At 54.5% G+C, this 22,061-nt stretch overlaps 1 protein-coding gene across 4 annotated transcripts in view; it reads left to right on the forward strand.

Moving 5' to 3' along the window:
* LOC100721656 (coiled-coil domain-containing protein 33) overlaps positions 1–22,061 on the forward strand; it is a 91,056-nt gene that overhangs the window by 62,107 nt on the left and 6,888 nt on the right. For all 4 annotated transcript variants that reach the window (XM_063243557.1, XM_063243558.1, XM_063243559.1 and 1 more), the window contains one exon: positions 4,148–4,339. In XM_063243557.1, the coding sequence (XP_063099627.1) occupies positions 4,148–4,339 (192 nt within the window). The remainder of the gene's footprint in view (positions 1–4,147; positions 4,340–22,061) is intronic.

Genomic DNA, 22,061 nt, shown 5'->3' on the forward strand with positions numbered 1-22,061 from the left:
ATAGATGTGACTCAGCGGTCTCTAAAGAAAAGTAAAGATTAGATACAGAAAGAGCAGGTTTCAGGGTAATGAGAGTCATAGAGCTACACATCCACAGAGCTACACTCAAGGCTCTGTTTAATCCTAAAATCCCTGACAAAATCTTTGTCAGTGGCTCCCCTCCCCTGACCCCATAACTTGCTTTTGGATTAACCCTCTGGCACCTTCTTCTAGAAAATAAAGATGGCCCCATGGAGAATTAACACTTGGGCCCTTCTTGGCTGGGAGACAGACTCACCACAGCTGCAAGACCATGCAAGATGCCCTAAATGAGCCTGCAGTATGCAGGGGAGGACGCAGTCCTCTTGAGGGATCCCATTGTCTGAGCCTTGCCTACCACACAAGAGATAAGAACCTACCACTGTGGCCACAGGAAATGACAAAGCAATGACTGATCAGGGAGCCGCTGCACAGGGCTCATTACAGCGCTTGCCAGCGGGCGAGACACCCTTATCAGGGAGAAAATTGCATCAGGTCTCCTGAATTACTAGCGATTGGAAGCAGATTTCTTAGGACGCACTTTGTTAGATACCTAATGAGCAGGATACAGGAGTGCAGAACCCAAAGCCGGCGGGGCGAGGGACAAATGTCTTTGTTAAACAGAATTTGTCAGTTTCCGCTCCGACTCCCTGGGGAGGGTTCAGGGCCAGCTAATTGAATTAAGAGAGTGTGCTCTCCAGCAAGGAGGCTCGGGGTGGGGCGAGAGGCGGGCCGACCGGAAGCCGGGTATTCTCAGAACCAAGGACAGCAGCTGTGGTCTGGCCACTCCCTAATTGCCCGGGCAGGGTGAAGCTGTTGCATTTTGTATGACCAGGGATCCAGGGGCTGGAGGAAGGAAAGGGAGGCAGAGGTTGCGAGGAGGAGGAGAAGGAGGAGGAGGAGGAGGAGGAGGGAGCCAGGTGACCTAAGAAGCTTCCAGCCTAGCATGCCATTGGCCTGATCAGTCTGTCTCTGCCAGCAACGGTGAGAGCCAGGAGGCGCAGGGAAGGGGGCGTCTTCTCCCCATCGCCGTGCATGTGGGCACAGCAGCAGCAGCACAAGGAGTGGCGGGCGGGGCCCTGAGTCCACGCTAGCGCATGTCTGTGCATGGCTTTGAGCTTTCAAATTCAGTCTCCAATTAATGCCCTAATGAAGCAGGATGTGCTGCAGCCACGGAGCTACAGAGCCAGGGGCCACTTGTCAGCCCCAAGCTGCCCCAGCAAGAGAGGCAGTCTGCCAAACAGAGAAGCACGTAAACAAGTTTGTAGGGTGGGCTGGCAGCTCTGCTCCCATCCGCACTGAAGAAGGAGGGAGCAAGACAAGAATGAGGGTTCATCTCCAGTGCTCGCCCTCTCTTCATCCTCCAGCAGCCTGGCCCCTACGTGTGGTCCTAGGTCAGCTCCTTCCCCAAACGTGCACACACTGATGCTGCAGAGCCAGGGAAGGCAATGCTCGCCCTAAAGGAAGGGAACTGTTGGGAGAATCTGGGTGCTGTGGGAGGTGGCACAATGATCCACCTGGTCCCCGCACCTCACACCATGAAAGTCACTGCTTCTGGCCTCCCCTGTTGGACCTACACTGCTTATAGGTATAAAGATGTTTCCAGAAAAATTCTTCCATCCAATTCATCTCCCAACTCCAACCGAGGACAGAAAGTTGAATGAGATGGGGGCTGGAAATATGCACGGGAGGTCGTTGGGGTGGGAGGTGACAGTACCAAGCAAGCCAGGCCAGGATGAGTGATGAGGGAGGGCAGAGCGAGCAGAGCCCCTGAGCCTGGCAGGGCTGCGGGAGGACACTGGGTTGGGTGAACTGAAAAACATGAAGCCCATGGACACTGTGATTCCCCTTCCTGCCAGTAAAGACACTGGCCTGCACTGAAGGGGTGGTCTCACTTTTAATTCAGCTTTGTGACGAAATTTAATGGATTCTCTGTAAAAGAACCTGACAAGTACCAGACTCTGACCAGAGGCTCAGGAAGCACATGGGCTCTGAGTCACTGAATTGCCATGCAGAGCGGACATCAGGGAGCCTGGGTGTGGGGGAGGGGACTCCCTGGACAATTGTCCCTGCTTTCAGGACTGATGGGGGCACAGGACTGGAGGCCTCCCATGATTTCATTACTTCTACTTCCTTCCCTAACTGAATTAGAGGGCAGTCTATGAAATCCAGGGCACTGAAATTGGCTTTCTGCCTGGAAATGAGGAGAAATATCATTACAGGTCCTGAATCAGCATCTCACCCTGGCCTCAGGGGCCACCTGGTCAATGAGAAGGCAGTCCTCGCCCAGGCTTCTTGTTGTTTCCTTCATTCCTCCATCCACCCATCCATCCATCTGTCCAGTATGCATATCGTAGCTCTTCCTCTGCCCAAGTCTGGAAGTCAGCAGTTCCAACTGGGAGACAGATGATGTCACACACAGGGGGACTCAACCTGTGTGATGTAGATGCAGAATGGTGTATATTCACAGGGTAGAAGGCTTCCTGCCCTTGGAAGCCTCTGAATAAATCCCACCCCACCCCCCAGCCTACATCTACCAAGAGAAGCAAGTGAAGAAAGAGCCAGGCCTGGTCCACTTGGACAAAATGCACCCAGAGTCTTGGTTAGGGTATGTAGTAGCTGGCCCCCAAAGTCAGCCTCGTGCCCCAGGCCCCCCTTTTCCCATCCCCAGCATCTTTTCATACTGTCTTCTCCTTGCTGTCTTTCCATCCCCAATGTCACAGGGAAGAAATCAGGACCTGACTCGGATGGTCCGGTCCTTGTGTACCTGTCCCTTGCTCTACTGACCCAAGCCTGAACAGACTCCATTTTTGCACATGCACATGCAGGGATTGTACATTGCAGTGCACATGAAGGCATTGTTTAGAGGGTCTCAGTGGTAAACTGAAGAACTTTTGTCTTCCCAATTCATCAGGTTCCTATGTGCAGACAAATGTCCACCTCAAGTGAGGTCCATCCACTGCCCCCATTCCATCGCTGGTGGCTCAGGGTCAGACACTGGGGCACCCCTAACTCTGAGCACACCTGTCCTGGTTGTCACCATGCCTATTGCTGTCCTTGATCTAGCACAGTGCTCCGGATGTGGGATAGTGTGTGCTATGCAGCCAAGAGAGGATTCCAACCCCTGCTGGGAGGTGGGACTGGGCCATCTTTGAGATACCTACAAATGCATGGTTTTTCAAACAATGGGAAGATTTTAGAACCAACCATGCATCTCAAGCAAACTTCTCAGTTGCCTCTCTCCAAGGGAAGCAAGCATGCACCCCTAAAACCCAGAACCTTAAAGGTTTTTGTTAAAAAACCAAAAATAGCAAGGAAGTCTGAGATTAAAGAACAGTGTGAAAGAGGAGGCAGCAGCTACACTGGAAGAACCCAGAAAAACCACAAGCAACTGTAGGCTGAGGCATGAAGGCACTGTGCGGGAAGGGTCTGAATAGGATCATATTTTGAATGAGATTGGAGGATGAAAGGAGATGAAATGGAAACATTCTACATAGCAAAGGGTGCCCTAGAGTAAGGGGCTTTGGGAGGCTGTTACTGTCCTGAGGAAGGAGTCCAGAGTGACAAACTTATTGAGTACCCATATGTTTGTTGAGCAGCTACCATGAGCCAGGTAGGGTGAACAGTGTCCTTGCTTAGGGGGAACCTACACTGTAGTTTGGGTATTTCAGGGGCAGGGGAAGAGCTGGAAGTTAACAAGTAAACCCATTTTTTGAAAGTTAATTTTCCTATAGAGTAAGCTCTATAAGCACGGTAAAATGGGATGTTATGAATAGAGTACTCACAGAGTGGGTTTACTTTGGGTAGAGCAGGGGTCTATAGCTTCATGGGCAGGGCTTCTTGGAGAAGTATGGGCTGAGGTCTAAACAATGAAGATAGCATATAAGTTGCACACAGCCTTCCAAGTCAAGAGCAGCAGATACAAAGGCCCTGAGACAGACAGGAATGTGGCTTGTTGCAGGTGCAGCAGGATGGTGTGGCTGGAGCCCAACAAACCAGCTGGAGGCAGGGTGGGGCCATAGCAAGAGGTAGACAGAAACCAGGTATTCTGAACTACAAGAATGGAAGTTACAGGCTATTGAAAGGCACAGAGAAAGGGTCCAGTCAAAGTTTCTCTGCATCTTCTCAGAGACCAGAAAACTTCTTGACACCCAACAACAGCAAGACTCTGCCCACCCTGGACCTCAAGATCCTAGATAAGAAGCTGAGTCCCGTCCATGAATCCTGGTCCAACGCTACCGTGAGCTCAACAGACTCCAGTGTGTCCACCTCTCTGGAATCAGAGGAAGAGCCCCAGGTGCCAGAGACATCATATGACATGGTGAGTCCCATCCTCCACCCCTTACAAAAGCTTGGGGAAGGCAGCTCAGAAGCCACCTGAAGGATGGATGTGGGACGTGGGATGAGGGTACTCTGAACATGGTGGAAGGCAGGGTCCTTCCTTTTTTTTTTTTTTTTTTTAATTTTATCAGTTTTTTGGGACAGGGTCTCACTGTGTAGTTCAGCCTGGCCTTGAACTCTCTATGTAGCCCATGCTGGCCTCAAACTTACAGCAAGCCTGAAGCCTCAACCTCCTAGCACTGGGTGTATGGATGTGCACCACCATACTGAGCTACAAACGAGACTCTCATGTAGCTTCTTGTGGGATAAGTGCCTGCAGCACTGTCCCAAATCCCTCGGAACTATGTCCACTGAGTCATGGGAAGTGCTCAGGGATGATCTGGAACTTGTAAGAGAGGAAGTTGGGGTTCACAGAAAAGAGGATGACATTTCCCATGTTGTTGATTGTGGGAGCTGGTATGTGGAGGGGTCACTGCGGAGTCTCAGCCCTTTGGTGCACAGCACTAAGAAACAGGCTGCCCAAGTCCCCAGTGGGGACTCCAGCCATAGCTCCCCCCTTCCTCCCCAGTGAGACCCATGGGGAACACTGCTCTGGCAGCCCCTAAGGACAGGCCCCAGACAGGGCCACCAGCCCAAAGGAAGCCCAGGTCCTCTTTGTTCTGGGATCTATCACTGACCCCCAATAGCCTCCTTGCCCACCTATTCACCCCTGTGCCCTTCTGGGACATATCGGCACATTCAGCAAGGATGAGTGCTGCCCAGTGGGCCCAGGGATACCCCCACTGAGTGACCCTTCCACCCTCTGTTGATGCCACAGCTCTCAGGCCATTTCCGCAGTTCCCTCTGGCTAGTTTCCTGGGCCTGGTATCTGCCGGGCAAAGGATCCAGGGTCTGTGTGAGGCCACAGGTCTGAGGGCCTGGATTATGCAGGAGATATCAGCTACGGACAACTCAGTGCTGTGGATTGGTTGAGGGGAAAGGGCTGTCTGGGGTCGTGCTATGCTTATCAAATGTGATGAGAATAATAATGGGAGTGGGGAGGAGGGAAAAATCGAGCTGGGGAGGAAAAGGCTGGAGATACAGGATGGATGCGATGGGTGGTCAATAGACACATTTTAAAACTACCTGAAAGGATAGTGTGATCGGGGCTGGGGATTTAGCTCAGCAGCATAAGCGCCTGCCTTGCAAGCAGGCAGTCGTGAGTTTGATCCCCGGTACCAATAAAAAGGAAAAAGACAAAAAAAAAAAAAGAATAGTGTGATAACACAGTAGTGCACCATCAGTCTCTAGGCTCTCTTAAGAATTAACCTAGGTAAGAGGAGACCAGACTGCAGCCGGGATTGTCAAGATTGGCCATGAGTGGGCCCTGTCTTTGAGCAACAGTAACTCCTGGGAGTGACAGACTGGGTGGGAAGGAAACAAGTGGCCTGAGGCCCCAGGTCACAGTTCTGGGCGGCCCAGGACATAGACAGAGGCTCAGGCTACTCTATCCCCTGCAGAGTAAACTTGGTCCCATGCTGGGTACCCCAACATGTCCACCCTGGCTGTCACCCTGGCACTCCCATACAGGGGCTATGCATCCAAAGGGAGGTCCTCAGCCCCTGCTTTCTCCTCCTTTCTGGACACCTGGCAAGGCTCCAAAGACTGGCTGCTGGTTCACTACTGGGTTGGGTCCCCACCTGCTGCCACCCAGCTATGACCTAAGGCACACAGCACCTGTGCCCTCTCTGGGCTGTGGGGCCCTGTGCAGTCCTGGCCCCCATACACACACACACTTTGGCAAATACTTGTTAGACAGTGTCACAGAACCCCTGACTGGACAGCAAGGGCATCAGAGGGGACCCTAGAAGAACCAACTCTGGCCCTCCCTCCTCCCAGCGGTGGTCGTGGGGTGGCAGAGCAGAGACATCTCCTCAGGGCTTTCTGACCTCAGCCTTCCATACTGCTCTGAGTCCAGCCCAGGAAGCCCTGACAGCTCCAGAGGCCCTCAGGCCTTCACTATCAGGTCCCTGAGACACACCCACAGTGTTCAGGGCGGTAGCCCCCATCCTGGCCAGTCCTCCTCTGGTCCAGGCCCACCCTGTCCTTTCCTCCCCTCCTGGCTTCTGACTCTCAGTTCCATCCTTTGTTTTCTTTCCTACCCCAAATCCAGCCCCTGTCTCTTCTTTCTGGGCCCCTCACACTCAGATTTGCCATGCTGGCTGTCCCACCAGACACTTTGCTCTCACTGGTACTGAACATCAGCTCCCATCTGCTGGCCAGAGCTCAAAAGGACCAGGCCAGGACTCAGACACACACACACATCCTTCTGCAGGGCCAGCAGAGCCTGTCACAGTAGTAGCATGTGGTTGGATAGCACCTGTGTACAGCTCTGCGACAATCACAGGTAACTGCACAACCACAGGTCACCGTGCCATAGCAACCAAGCAAAATTACATGGCGATGCCTGGACTCCTGCAACCGAGAAGCAGAGTGATAAGCAACAGAACATGGCCAGGGAGCACAGGAGCACAGAAGTCACATGATCATGTAGTATGAAGTTACAAGGCACAGCAGTGCAGGAGGCTGCACCATGGGGCAGAGAGAGAGAGAGTTCAGAGCTCAATGTGAGCCATAGACTTCAGAGCGGTGACAGGTCCCACAGGAGCCGGGACCCATCTGAGCAGCAGTGGCCCTGCCACAAGCCTGTAGCTCCCAGCTGTGTCTTTGGGGGTGGTCATGTGGCAGAACCTGCAGGAAAAGCCGTGCAGAGACACATGAGGGTGAGCAGTGAGCACATGCGCTTTCAGCTCCTGGCCACAGCCTAGGTGATGAGCCCCTAGAATTTCCTGACTCCCCAGTACTGCCTGTTTATACCCATAATGCCAGATGTAGACACAGGACACAGGAAGCCAACTGGCTCTTTCTGCTTAGCGGAAAAAGAACATTTTGTGGAGAACGGAGCACTTTGAGGGGCAGCAGAGAGGGTGCATCTATGCCTCTGTGCCAAGCCCCCGCGATCCGTCCATCCTGGTCCCACAGCCCACCAACCCAACCCGGGTCCCTGCCAAACTCAGCCATTTCTTCCCATCTCCTGACATCTGGCTTGGCCGCAGGCCTTGTGAGTGCCATTTTGTTCTGTGGTGCGAGGCTCCAGCCCAGGGCAGGCATGCCAAGGTCCAGGTTCCAAGTACTAAGAGGCAGCGTGTGCTTCCCTTCCAAGCAGCCAAGGACATCTACCCTGAAGACATGGGGGCTGAGTGGGTGTGAAGGGGAGATTTTGGGGTCATCCTAAATGCGGCAGCTCTCCAAACACTCTTCTTGCTGAGCCACTACCTGTTTTCCCACAGCAGCACTGCAGCAGGTGAGCTCAGTGGCTTCTACTCAAGAGGCCTATGAGATGCCCCCCTCCCGCCTACCCATCCCACCTCCCCAGGTTCCCATTGCTCCAGGCATGGAGCAGGTGAGGGAGCAGGATAGGGACAGTGTCTTAACTGCCACATGGACCCACATTGCTGAATGCACCTAGTAAGCCTCCCATAGTTGGGAGTGAGGCCTCCTGGAGAAGAATGTGGGCTGTGCTTTGAATAAACTGAGGCAGAGGTCTCAGTAGCCGCTCAAGAAGTATGCGTCAGTCTTGCTTCCAACCCAGAAATCTAAGCATGGGGTTGTCACACACACGTGCAGGTACACACCTCTCTTCCATTTCTTTCTCCAGTTGTACGTATTTCTTACTCTCTCTCCCCGCTTGCTGCTTCCTCCCTCTCTCCTTCCCCTTCCTTTCTCCCCTGCTCAGAGGAGCTCTGCTGCAGACCAGCGGCTCATACAGGGAGATGAATAATTGACAGGATTGTTTAAACATTCAGTGGAGTTTTGCCAGCCTCTCCACACTGGAATAACTCATGCCTTTCATTCTCTCTGCAAAAGCCTCTCTCCTCCTCCACCATCCCTACCCCCAGCTCCAGCTTTGTCTCCTTCCCTTTCTTGAGCCTGCTGGACTCCACAGGATCCCTCCTGCCCTGTGTAACTGTGCCCCAGGGTAGCAAGGCCAGGGAGCAGTGGCTTCTCCCAGGCCACACATACTAGGCGGACAGGCGTCCCATCCCAGTCCCTCTAACCAAAGTGTGTTGCGTCCCTGTACTTCAGTTGTCCTATCAGTAGTCATGAACCCCTGCATGGTCTCCCTGCTCCTGTCCTTTGATGTCCAAGAGCACAGGGCACCCTGTACCCAGTATTCCCAGCCTCTCCTAGTCCTTGAACTGACCTTACACCCCCTTCCGCTGACTGGCCCCCGAATTCTGCCTCTGTCACTAAGGAGGTTGCAGCAAATGAACTATGCTCAATGATAGCCTCGGTCCAGCCCCGGGACCCTGCCAGCCAAGGACTGTGGTCCATGGGGTTCAGCTCCACCTGGTGGCAGATCCTGAGCAGGAGCCTCTGCTGCCTGGACAGGCATGGAGTTGAGGTGGAGCAGAGCATCCCACATTGCTCACAAGGCAATCAGGGAGTACCAGGATTATCTGCGTATCAGCTCAGGCCAGGGCATTGGGGTGACCAGAACACCTAGGGCCTCTCAGGACCTGGGAGCTCAAGCCAGGCCCAGGCACAGGTCCCCTGCCAGCAGCACAACCCTGCCTCTGCGCCCTCCCCCATCCCCATCCCCCATGGGGGGATCCTGCAGCATAGGAGGCAGAGACACATGAGAGGACAAAGAGACAGTGGAGACCAGGGGAACAGAGCCACTGCTCCCCTCAACTTGGTATCCCCTTCAGGTTACCCACAGGAGCACCAGACATCCCCGCAGCCCACTTCCTACCCCCATAGCCTCGGCTCCACTGCCTGGCCAGTGCTCTCCACCACCTGCGTGAGCCCCTGTCTGTCCACTTGGCCCCCAGGCCCACCTGCAACGCATGCCCACTGCACACCAACAAAGGCCGCTCGGCCCTCACTCAGCCCACCAGGCCCACTCCCACAGGTAGGAGGCTTCTCAGGGACCTGGCCACCTTGCTGGTCCCCACTGTGCTCCTGCAGCTCCCAACCCTGGAAGGGGCTCTAAAACTAACTTTGCCAACCCTTCCCTTCCTGATCCTCCCCGTCCCTGTCCTTTTCCTCCTCAGTACATATGCACACATATGGGGCTTCTCAGCACTGGAGCAGGGAGAGGGAAGGAGAAAGGAGGCTCTCACCCCCTCACACCCCACACAGGACTGTGGACTCCTTGTAGACCTTCTTCTCTGGGGGGCTCTAGCAGCTGTGAGCCCATTTCCATCACTCCACAGCTGTGTGATGTTGGCAAAATTACTGCGCCTTTCTGATCTCATGTGCTCACCGTAACATGGAGGGAATGCTGTGGCCCTGCCCAGCTCTTGAGGTTGTGGGGAGGATTAATAAGAGAGTGGAAAGCTGTGTGTTGGAAAGTGTAAAGGGCTGGCCACTTTGCAAGAGCCTGATTAATAGTCTCAGCATTCACAGGGCCTTTGAGGCCAAGAAGGAATAGAGAGGAAGTACAAACCCTGAGGTCTCTCCCTCTGTCTGACCCCTTCTCCACAGGGCTGCCCCAGACTCCCACTCCCCTCCCCCACTTGGGCCTCCTCTGTGAGCCATTCTCCTCCTCCAGCCCATCCGTCACCCGGGAATGAAGAGATTAATAAAGGAGACTCATAACTCAGCGGCTAGAATATCAGCAGATATTTACAGCTCCGTTTCAATTTGCAGGGAGATTAAGTGTTTGTCAATTTATTGTCTCCTGGTGTGTGCAAAGAGGCTGGGCCAACCTCCTGCTGGCCAGCTCCCCTCCCCCACCCCCACCCAGGCAGCTCAGTCCCCCCACCCCAGCCTCATCGCTGGAGCAAGTGCAGAGCCCAGGCCCCTAAACGGGCTGGTCCCCCAAGGCCAGGTTCCCAAGCATGGGAACAGAGTGCAGGACAGGCGAGCTCTGGGCTCTCCTACCTGGCCAGGTCCAAGGGCTAGGACCCACACCTCACATGTCAGACCATTTTCAAGGCCCCAGGCCCCCAAAACCCGTTGTCCTCCAGCCAAGGACTGAGCAAGCCCTTCCTGAAGTTCATCTTCCTATGGGTCAAATACTTGCAAGGGGTGCAGCCTCAGGCCCAGGGGTAGCTGTTTGGGTGGTGCACTGCTGGGGTGGTTCTGGGGAGGAGGAATCCCATGTCCATGGAAAAAGCCCCAGCCTTACAGGAAGGGCCTGCAGAGGCCAAGGGAAGTAAGACAGGCTGGGGAGGACATGAGAAAGGGCATCACCACCTGGCCACAGAGGGGCCAGGACTTGAACCCCAATGAGAGTCAGACTCAAGGAGCCTAGAAGGGAACATGAGGGAAAAATTGGCAACGGTTCCCCACCAACTGGACCTGCAGCTGCCTCTGCCCCCCAAAATCTTGCATGGTACCCATTCATTCATTTAGGCTCCCTCTGTGGCGCTCTAGCAGGTAGAAGCCCCACCTCTAACGCCCAAGGGCCGTATAACCTTGAGGAAATCACTGTGCCTCCCCTACCTGGTGTCCTCATTGTCAAGCAGAGGAAATAGTTTCCCCAATCCTCTCCCGAGACTGCGACCCAAGTGCAGGTGGCAGTGCTTTGGGCACAGTGGAGGGCTGTCCACTCTGGGAGGCTCAATCATAATACAGGGGGAGCTGTGCATGATAGCACATGCCTGACATCCCAGCACTTGAGAGGCTGAGGCAGGAAGATCCCTGCAAGTTCCAGGCTAGCCTGGATTAAAGGCAAGATCCTGTCTCAAAAATAAAAAATAGAAAGAAAAAACCCAGAGGACCTAAGTCTGAGAGTCACCCTGGCTGACAGTCACCTCTGGGCCTCTGACTCCCCCTCCCTGGGTAAGGAGCAGTCCCCAATGACTTGCTTGTTCATCCTGGCAAACCAGGGTGTGGGGCGGGACAGCTTTCTGGCTGTGCTCCTTAGTAAGATGGCCAGGGTGCAGGCAGATACCTGGTGTTTCTGCTCAGCCCTTGATTAACCATCGACCCGTGAGGTGCTTTTCATAAATAAGAGGTCAGTGAGGAGGAGGCCATCACTGCTGAGAGCTGGAATCACTGACTGATGAGGGCAAATGGGGAGAGTGCACCAGGCTGGGCCGGCCACCCCATCTTCCAACTCCCAGCCACCAGCCATCCCCAGCCTCCTGTTAATAATGCTAAGCAAAGCCTGCAAGATTTAGTGAGCTCTTACTTTGCACCCAGAACTTTCAACATAATTTCACTTAATTGTTACATCATAGCTAAAAGGAAACATAAAAGGCATGATCAAAAATGCAGTGAATTCTGCTGAGCGCCATCCAATAGGAAGGCAGGCTCGTAAAAATGTCACAATATGTGTCCCTCTGCCTGATTTTTTAATTTTATTTTGAAAGTGGTAAAATACAACAGAACAAGACAGAATAAAGCCAACTAAGATCGTACCGTGAAATTGGTACAGAACTTCACAGCAGATTACTGGGATAACAGGAATAGGTATCACAGTATATATCGTTATCTTTATAATTGTTGTTCTTTCAATCACGTATATCAAAATGAGATGAAATACAGAACATTATAGAACGTATCAAAACAATATTGAATAGAGTAGTACCACTAATCAGAATAGAGCAAAACAGTAATAAAAATATTTGCCTTCAAATAGATAGTAGAAGGAAGTCCCCCTTATTTGCTATGTCAGCCTCCCAGGAGATGCTCAGATTTCTGGTTCCCATTTGCTAACGGGGGGGGGGGGGGGGGGGAGGACAGGAAAAAGGGGGTAGGGGAAGTGGGATGTTTGACTTTAGGCCGTGCACCAGTAGGTTCACTATTGCTTAGCAGGGAGGCAGGCTGGTTGTTTGGCTTCACAGTGTCCTAAATTCAAACATGGCGCAGATCTCAGGAGCTGCTGGTGGTTCTCTCCCCGGAAGGGCCGCAGTCTGCCACACCGCCACTGCTTACCAGGGAGGGGAGGTGCATGCTTCCCCTCTGCCTTATTTAAGGGACCTGGCACTGTAGAACTTGTGGCATTTCCCTGAAGTCAAAATGACCGTGAAAGGGAAGTGTTTTGTGTGGATTATAGAACTAAAGGTGGTTTGCGTAAAAGAGCACTTCCCGAACTACTCCAGCAAGTCCCAAGAGGGATGGGTTAGGTACCTTTGAAGTGAGGTGGGGGATGAGGGATGGATGGATGGATGGATGGATGATGCAATGGGTCTTTAATACTTTTTCTAAACATTTACCATACATTTCATTCACATCTTGTACAGTTAGTTCCACTTGGCAAGCAGGGAAAAGACCCCCTCCACCCTACCACCACTACCCAGGGCCCCTGGCAAGCCTGAGCAACCAGCCCTGGGCTCCAGTTGGGCACAGCTCAGTGACTCAGAGGGTGGGCACCTGGGGTGCCTGACACCATCCTCCAAGCCCATCTGGGAGGCAGAGCTGCCTCAGTTTCCTAGTAAACATGGAGACAGCTCTGTGGGTACCGATCCCCTCCCAGGCCCACCCCAGACATTTAAATATGAGCAAAGGCCCACACACCAGAGGTCTACCCTCCAAATAACTCAATTACAAATTGGGCAAAGAGACAGACTATTAATTCTACTATGGCAGGACCTTAGGCAGGACCTCAGATTCCACGGGGACCCTGTAACATGGGGGTACCTCTCCACTCTGTAGGAAAATTTCACCCCAGGGGTGCCTGAAACAGGATATTCTAGCCTAAGGGTTTCAGGAAGGGAGCTCTTCTTGTCTGGGGCTGACAGCACACTGTCCCTCCCCCAGTGCCCAACTCTGTGACTCGAGTAGGGTGGCCCCTCAGCTCAGATTAAATGCTTTCCCGTGCAATCCAATTTCCTCCTGCCACAGAATAGAAAAGCCCAGCACACACACAGGCATATACACTTAGTGCTAAATATCCAATCAAGCCCACAGATAATAGAGAGCAGCCAGTTCACTCCTGATTTAATCAGATAAAATGCCCATTCATCGGCTCCCATGGGCTTAGCAAAGGGGGCCAGGGTTGGCTGTGCCTTTAAATCTTCAAGGAGGGGGCACAGGCCCACAGGGGACTAATTATCCTTCTGCCTTTAGTCACCTCTTACTCAAACAGACAAAAGCGTGTTCCCAGCCCTGATGGCACTAAGCCTCTGCACAGAATTTCTTTTGCTCTCAGAAATGCAAATCTGCCTGTCCAGTGGGCCTTGAGAATGGGACTGATGGTGACCTAAGTTTGGGAAGACCCTGCTCGGGAGACTGGCGGCAGTTTGAGTGGGGACCTCACTGTTGTACCCTCATCTTTGTGACAGTCGGGGAAGACATTAGTCCACGTGGACCTGGCTGTCCTCCCTGGTACAGTTCCATCTATGCTCCCTCCACTCTGAACACTGCCATGGTTCTGTGATCTGCAACCTGAGCCCCAAACCCTGATAGGTCTGGGGTTTCTGAACTCTGCACCCCAAGTTCTTGCCTGAACTCAGAATTCCCACCCATAGCCATCTGCCTGGCACACAGTGGGTGCTCAGTATGTCTGCACTCACTGAAGCCGGGTAGTGTGGATGGGGTTTGGGGAAGCTTGCTCCACGCAGCACCTACAGGAACTCAGGGCAGGGCCTGGGGACCAGGTTATGCCCTCCAAGACTACGCTGCGTGGAATGGTCATCGATCAGCCACTCTGTCTGGGAACTCACCCAGGCACTGTGGCTCCAAACCCCTGCACCCTCTGCTATCTGCCACCCCAAGGGCACCAGGAACTTGAGTTTCTAAAAGGGGTTTCAGGGCAGGACCCCTCATATTTAGGGGGAAGGTGCCTGGACCTGGAAGGAAGCAGGATTGGATGGGCTGGGTGCAGGCAGCTGGCTTTATCAGGCCTTGAGTAATGGGGCAGGGGTGGGGCCATCCCAGGAGAGCCAGGCCAGGGGAGCTGCCCCTGTGAAGTCCCTCCCCCATGGCCACCTGCACTTGAGAGTGTCTGGGCCCTCAGATTCCTAAAGGACTGGGAAGAGGATGAGACCCAGACAAGAGGAGGCCCTGAGGCAGGGTTGGGAAAGACAAAGGAATTGCTGTGGGGGCTGGGACTTTCCAGGTTTGAGGAACTGGGGTTTCCATCTTCCTGAATGTGCACTGGAGGGAATTCTGTGAACAAGGGTTCTGGTCATTGATGTCTAGAAGGCAGGGGTGGTGACACAGATTAAAACTGTCACTGTAAGCAGCAGCAGCAGCAGCACCCTATTAGCCAGAAATGGGGGCGGCTTAGTGCATTCTGTGGTCAGAGCAGCCTTGTGCCACTCCAGGGAACCACATGGAGAAGGGGTTCCGGCCATGACCGCCAGTACCACATTCACATGCCATCCCCAGACAGCTCTCCCTGTATTGTACAGAGGAGGAAACTGAGTCACAGAGAGGCAGAGCGATCTTCGAAGTCAAAGTAACCAGCAAACCAAAATGGATACCCAGAGCCCTCTGTCTCCCAAGTCCCTTCTCTGCCTGTCTTCTGGGCACTTGCTGGTCCTGAATGTGCCCCCTCTTATTTCAAGGGCTCAGCCCAGGCTGGTCTCCCACACCCAGAGGTGTGAAGGGTAATGAGGGCCCGTAATTAAGGCTTCTGGTGATGGAGATTTATAGGCAGCCTTTGTCAATAACCGCACCCGGCTGCGGAGCCAGCAAGACATCGATAAGTGCTTGTTACGCCTTCCCTGCTCCCTGCCCTGTCCCCCGCCTACCCAACCTGTCAGCCGCCTGTTCTCAGTGCCTGGTACACAGGCTGTGCTCAATTAATTTGCACTTGTTGGTGCCATCTGTTCTTTCCTGCATCCGAGTAAGGCATGTGTGGGTCCCACCTCCTCCTCCTCCCTGGGGCCCAGAGCAGCAGCAAAGCACCCCATCTCACCACACTAAGGCTTCAGCTTCATCCAAGACCCCTGAAGCCAAAGCCAGCCTTGGTGCAAGGAGGTAGGGCTCCCAGGCTTGAGGTCTGGTGGTCCCCAGGCCTTGCCGAACAGTGACATGTTTGAGCCTCAGTCTTGGGAAGGGACTGGGAAGCCATTGTCAAGTCTGTTTCCCTAGATCGACATTGGTCAGGGCCAGAAACTCAGCACCCAGGGGTGTGTGGGGACATCGAGGCAGATGACTCATCCTAAAAGCTGATACAGGCAACCTCTCACCTGGATGTGCCAGTCCCAAAGGTTTTGGTGACCAACATCCCATCCTACATTTCTCTGGGCCTTTCCTCCCTCCAGAAGTTTCCCCCAACCACTGCAAGCTCCAGCCAACCTGCTTCCTGCTCTGGGCCCAAAGGTCCTGATCCTGGAGGGCTGGGGCATCTGGGCCAGCTCTGCTGCAAAAGTTCTGTGTGAGGTTAGGCCCATCCTGCCCTCACTGAGTTCTGCTGCACAGCACACAGGCAGATTTGCTAGCCAACCAGGCCTTCTGTGGGTAGCCTGGGAGGGACCTCAGGTGGGGAGCTGTGCCACATGTACCTTGATGGCCTCATACAGGAAGGATGTATGCACAAAGCTCCCAACGCCCCCTGGGGTCTTGGCTCCTTCCCTCTCCTTCCTTAGCAGGGCCTGGCACCGGCCCAGCTTCCGAAAAGAGCCCCAGCCTGGCAGAGGAAGTGTCTGGTGTTTCTCCCCTGCTGTAAGAGGTGGGGAAGGCATGGGGGGACTCTTAGCACCTATTTTGTAGATGAACCCCTGAACCTAAGCCACTTGAGGGTGTGGCTCCCCATCCCCCTCTGCATCGCTGCTTGTCCAGGTCCAAGGATGGGCCCCCCAGGGTTCCCACAGAACCCCTTCCACCTCCTGCCAGTGAGAGCTGGAATGTGGCCTTGTCTGGGGCCTGCTAGGCCCAACCATGCCACCACCTGGTGCATTATTGATGGGGTCCTAATTGTGCGTTTCCCAAAGTCTACAAGCCTTTGATGAAAAATTCATGTCACGCCGGAGGACCAAGCAGATTCTATCGATTGGCAGCACAGTGGATTCAGGAGGATGGGGCCACTGCAGGGAGGGGCACCTGTGGGTGTCCCCCAGGCCTCAGGCCCAGAACCTCTGGGAGGAGAGCAGAATACTGCAGCTTATGTCCCTGGAGGGGAAGGACCAGGCCACATTAGGACCTACATCTGGGTGCCACCTCAAGCCTGGTTGCCACTCCCCTAGAGGAGAGTTAAGACCCCCAGAATCTCCCATGAGGCTCACACGGAGGAAGCAGGCATTGCTCAAAGCTACACACACACAGCCTCAAAAGTGCCCCCAACAGCTCCATGAGATGAGCACAGATGAAGAAACAGAGGCTCAGAAAGGTTAAGCAACTGTCCAGAGCCCCACAGTTTATCGGTAACCTCTCCACTTCTAGAGCTACAGAAAGTGTGCATTGGTCCTGTCCAGCTGCCTGCCTATCCTCATCACAGCAGGAAGACTGACCGTGAGCCTGGGCATTGTAGTGCATGCTTGTGATCCCAGCACTTGGGAGGCTGTGGCAGGAGGGTTGCCATGAGTTCAAGGGCAGACTGGGCTGCATAGTGAGACTTTGCCTCATAAAACAAAAAAATGAAAGAAATAGTGGGTTGGGAGACTAAATGAGAAGACTAAGGCCCCCTGCAGCACTGAGAGAGGACAGAGCCCCCAGGGTAGAGATGCAAACAGGTGCAGGTGCTGTCTCTGGCTGTCTAGCCAGGACTCTAACAGCACCACTACCACCACAGAGAACACTGACAGGCACCTACCCATGCCATCAAGTCACCAAATCTGCAGGCAAGCCTGGGCCTAGGCAGACACTTTGCTGGGTCCAAATGCAGCTGCCCATGGACAGACAGACACAGACAGACAGGCAGGCATGTCTGCCTCGGAACCTCCCGCTGCCCCAAGCAGGCTGAGGAAGTTCATGACCCTGGCCGAGGGTTTCTAGCGGGTGGGCTGGCTTGTTTGGGTTTGTTTTCCTTTTGCTTCCCAGAGTTCCTTGTGAAAACATCCACCCCTGTCTTCTGCTGAACTAACGGGAAAGGAATTTGTCCAGACCTCAGGAAAGCAGAGCTTGGAGGCCCCAGGGGCCGGGCGGAGCCCAAGCTGCTCCACACAGCTGCAGCAGGAAGGAAAGGGAGCCTGGTGTAGCGTGGGGGGAGCACAGGGGAGGGGTGGAGAGGGAAACAGCAGAAGAGGGACAGGGAGAGAAGGGGGCCTGATGGAGGGCAAGGCAAAAGTGGAGACTGACTCAGGCACAATGGCGCATGCCTGTAATCCCAGCACCTTGGAAGGCTGAGGCCAGCCGGGATACACAGCAAGACCCTGCCTCCAAAAAAAAAAAAAAAAAAAGCAACAACTCAAGAACAGAAAAAGGGCTGGGGATATAGCTCAGTGGCACAGTGCCTGCCAGACAAGCACAAGGTCCTGATTTCAATTTACGGTACACATACACAAAAAAAACCACGAGCCAAGAGGGGAGAGAGAGGTGTAGTGGAGGGTGGTAGCCTGGGGCTGCTGAGACCGAAGCCAGGGAACTCAGAAGCCCCAAATCCTCAAGCGTCCCCACAGCCCATGCCCCAGCACTGCTGCTTCCCCAGTGGTATTTCCCTGGCCCGAGAGTGAGCCCAGCCTCAGCCCAGCTTCCAGCCCAGGGGCCCCACACCCTGAAACAAAGGGGAAGTGGCCCCGTAGCTGCCTGCCTGCCTGCCTGCCTTCATCAGGGCTGGGCTGAGCCTCTAGGCAGGCACTTGTTGTAGCAACGGGCCCTGGGGACCAATCCTGGGGAGCAGGACGGCTAGCAGCAAATATGGGGGAGCCAGGACCCACACCCATCTGATCCCCAAGGCTGCCCCAGGTCCAGCTGACAGTGGCTCTGTAAGTCTGCCCATACCCCTGGTTCCAGGATTAGGTGGGGTGCTCACTAGATAGCAGGTATGGAAGAATGGTTGTCAGGCAACTGTTAAGGTTCCCAGTGCCTGTAGGAAGGTGGGGGAAACAGGCCCTGTCTTTTAGCTGCCCAAGGCCATAGGAGCTTCCTAGAGGGTCCCCAGCCCCATACCATAACCCAGAGCCCGGCCACTGGGGAAAGCTCTTTAGGTGGCAAGAGGACTCTAGGAGAGTGAGCAGAGCCACTCTGGGGAGGGGACCCCTTCCAGCCCCTTGAATTTAGCACTGTACTTCCAAGTTGGGACAAGGGCAGGACTTGAGTGGGCTTGGGGTGTCTGCGGTCTTCCTGGACCCAGGCCCCAGAGCCAAGCTTTGAAGATTGGGCAGGATAGAGAGGCTTGGGGAGAAGGGAACTGGACATGGTGGGGCATCTTCCTGGAATCCTCATCCCCACCTATGCCTGATACATTGTCCTAGCCTGGCCCAATTAGCAGGTGTGGCTCCTGCGGGCCAAATTAGACTGGGGCTGGGGTCAGCTTCTGGCCAAGGCCAGGTTGCCCCTCCAAGCTTGCCCAGCCCAGCACAAAAGCTTTCTAGATACTGCCCACTCTGCGGCTGCAGGAGGTGAGAGAAAGAGCAGAAGGAAGGGAAATCCACGCCTTTTGTTTCTTTGATGTAACCTTGGGCTGAACAAAGAAGCAACGCCTCCCCTTCCCAGGAGGCCATGTGGCCTGGTGGAACAGGGAACCTGTTTTAAACAGCACTTGGTGCAGATTTGCTGTGGCAGGGGAGACCCAGCCACATCCGAGGGGATGTATCCAAGGGGCAGCACCTAGGGTGGGTAGGCCCTGGTGCTGGAAACTTCCATGGCTCCCAACTGCTTTCTGTTCCGAGGCAGGGGTCTAAGCCCCACAGGTGAGGTCCACTCAGCTCTCTGGCCATGCAAGCCTGTGTACTTTGTGGCCTGTGCTGTACATGGCATCCCCACCTCCAGAATCCCATCCAGAATGGGCTCTGCCTTCTGGAGGGAGGGACTTTACTCTTTGCCTCTTCTTTATACTTGGTGAGCAAGTCCCTCTGTCATGTCCCCGTCCTGAAACTGGTGGTGCTCTGAGGACTGTGGTCTCTCCACTCCAGCAGAGCTGATCTTGGAGTGTAGCTTCTGGCTGCCAGCCTTGCTGCAGGAGGAAGTAGAAGGGAAATTTATAATAATACTCCCTGGGGCAGAGGGGACCCCCACTAGTGCCAGACTCCCCTCCCAGGGCCAAGGTCCCGTCAAAGAGAGTGCCCTGCCCAAACCTCTGAGCCCTGCCCTCTGTCTTGGGGTATGGCATCTCCCACTGTATCAGCTTTTACTGCTCCATCTGGCCAGCTCTGTGCCTCAGTGTCCTGCCCTGCCATTGAAGCTCACAGGCCTCCCTTGCCTGCCCTCTGGTGGTGACATGTTTGTTTTTATTTTAAAAGTGCTGTGATTGATTTCCTTAACATATTGCATAACAGATTAGCAGGAAAGGCCTCTGTCATGCCCCAGGTCTGCAGTGTGCCAAGTGTGGCAGGAGTGATGCTGACCCATACATTGCCTAAGAGAGGCCTTTGCCTGGCACAGAGACATGAGTACTGAGCTGCATGGGGCAAGAATGGCCACTTGTCCACAGCAGTGAGGTCCACAGCAGTAAAGGGCCCTGGAAAGCTGGGCCCATGGGTGCAGAAGCCAGAGCTCAGTTGTGCAAGGAGGCCAAGTTACGTGGGACCAGCTGCCTTGAACTTCAAAGGTAGAAGCGTGATGTGGGCACAGGGGAGCCACGGAGGACTTTCATCCAAGATGCCAGGGTCAAAGTCTCCCTGTCTGTTATGCCTAAAAATCACTTCCGGGCAGTACAACCTAAATCATTTTGCCTTCATTGTGACGTCGCAGTTCTGTCAGGTCAGGATGTCATGTGAGGCCCAGCAGAGGGGACCAACTCTATTCCCCATGTCCTGCTCTTTGCAAATGACATGGGCAGAGGTGAGGCAACTCAGGGCTGGGCACACAGGGCTCATCTCACCTCTTGGCCTGTCCAGGGAACCACAGGCTAGCAGCTGCCTCCTGCAAGTCCCCAAGGCCACCAGCCCATATCTGGGGAGGGGAGTGAGGAGCTGTCAACCTTCAGCTGCCTAAGATCCTGTATGGAGGCATCACAATGAGAACCGAGAACCAGCCATAAGGGAGGCCGGGAGCTGGGAGGCCTGGGGGTGGGGTGCAGACATTGAGCCAGACCGCAGTGCAGCAAGGGTAGGTAACGCACATCAGCTGGCATTCCAGGAGCCGAGGAGTATCAAGAGGAGGTAGACCAGGCTGTCTCCGATGGGGCCTGCTCACTGTGACCCAGCCTGGTTCTATTAATCTGTTTGAGACAAGATCTGGCTGTGTAGTCTAGGCTGGCCTTGAGCTCTTGCTGATCTTCCTGCCTCAGTCACCCTAGTGCTGGGATTACAGGCATGCAGCACTACACCTGCCCGGCCTGGCTCTAGAGCCAGGGGCTGTAGAGGAAGTGTCTGTGGGAGGCGGCTGCCCTCTGCTGGCATGTCTAATGACATGCACGTGGCCTGGGCTGAGGACTGTGGAATAGAGCGGGATACCCAGGATACAGGCGAAGGAGGCGAGGTTGTGCATGGCAGGGCAAAGCCAGTGCCCTGGCTCCAACACCCCAATCTCTTGAGAAGCCCTCTGTGGCCTTGGCTTTGCCAGCCTGTGCTGTCCCTTGGCCTTTGCCTCTCGGGGCTCCTCCTACCCCACACATCTGAACCTGGAGACTGGCTCCTTCCCAAGCTCCAGCCGTTGTGGCCATCTTCCCACTTGCTCTCCCCCTCACCCCTCATCTTTGCATCCCCTCTCCATGCCCACTGCCCTCTGACTGGCACGGCCCTGCTGTGTGCCTCCTAGAACGCTGTTCTGGGCCTTTGTCCCCATCCTTTCCTGGTACTGGCAGTGAGACAGGTCTTGTTTTGCCACCTCCACCTCACCCTCCTCTGCCTCTCTCCCGTCCCCTCCCCACTACCCTCCAGCGACTCACCCACTTTGTCCCGTCACCTGCTCTCTCACCCCACCTGGGACCCTTCATACCACCCCTTCATACCATTTACCTGAGAGTCAGCTCAGGTTGTCACCACCTCCAGGAAGCCTTCTAGGATCCCTGGGCTGAGACAGAGGTTCCTCTGAGCTCTCGGCACAGAACACTCCTGCTACCACCATGGTGTGCAGGGCCCTGTGGGGAGGAACATTAGTGCCCTCAGTACATCCTGATAGGCCAGGAGTTTGCTGCACTGCTTCATAAGGAAGCCTTGAGGACCTTGACCACACCCCCCCAGTCTCAGTTTCCCCATCCATACAAGGAGGGCATGAGCATGCTTCTGACCCCTGGGGTTGGTAGTGGCTGTGGGTATAGCGGAACGACTACTAGGGCCGGGGTCCTCAGGGCCACGACAAGGCCTCTTATCCCGGAGGAAGGGAGCCGAGAAGCACCCACTGCTGTTTCAGTAGTACCCTGCCATCCTCCTTTGTGCTCTTGCCTCACTCTGTATCGTGGGCACCGTCACCTGATCACCTCTGTGCCCAGTGCCCAGCACTCTCCTAAGAATGATTAAAGAACTCACAGAGGGAATGATTAAAGTAATGCATACAGAGAAGGAAGTTAACAGCCAGGTAACCAGCACCAAGGCCCAGCCAGTCCCCATGCTCCCCCACCCACAGCAACCCCAGGACTGTGGTTTTCCATCCCTCAGAAGATGACACTGAGGCTCAGGGCACAGCTGCCACCCTCCCAAGCCAAAGTGGGGGCATTGCTGTGGCAAAGGTCACCAGTGCTTGGTGACAGCTTGGGAGCCCCAGCTTATCTCATCTGGGCA

This window comes from Cavia porcellus, unplaced genomic scaffold (assembly GCF_034190915.1).
Source record: "Cavia porcellus strain 051 isolate PalLab524CR breed Dunkin Hartley unplaced genomic scaffold, mCavPor4.1 scaffold_38, whole genome shotgun sequence".
Classification (NCBI taxonomy): domain Eukaryota; kingdom Metazoa; phylum Chordata; class Mammalia; order Rodentia; family Caviidae; genus Cavia; species Cavia porcellus.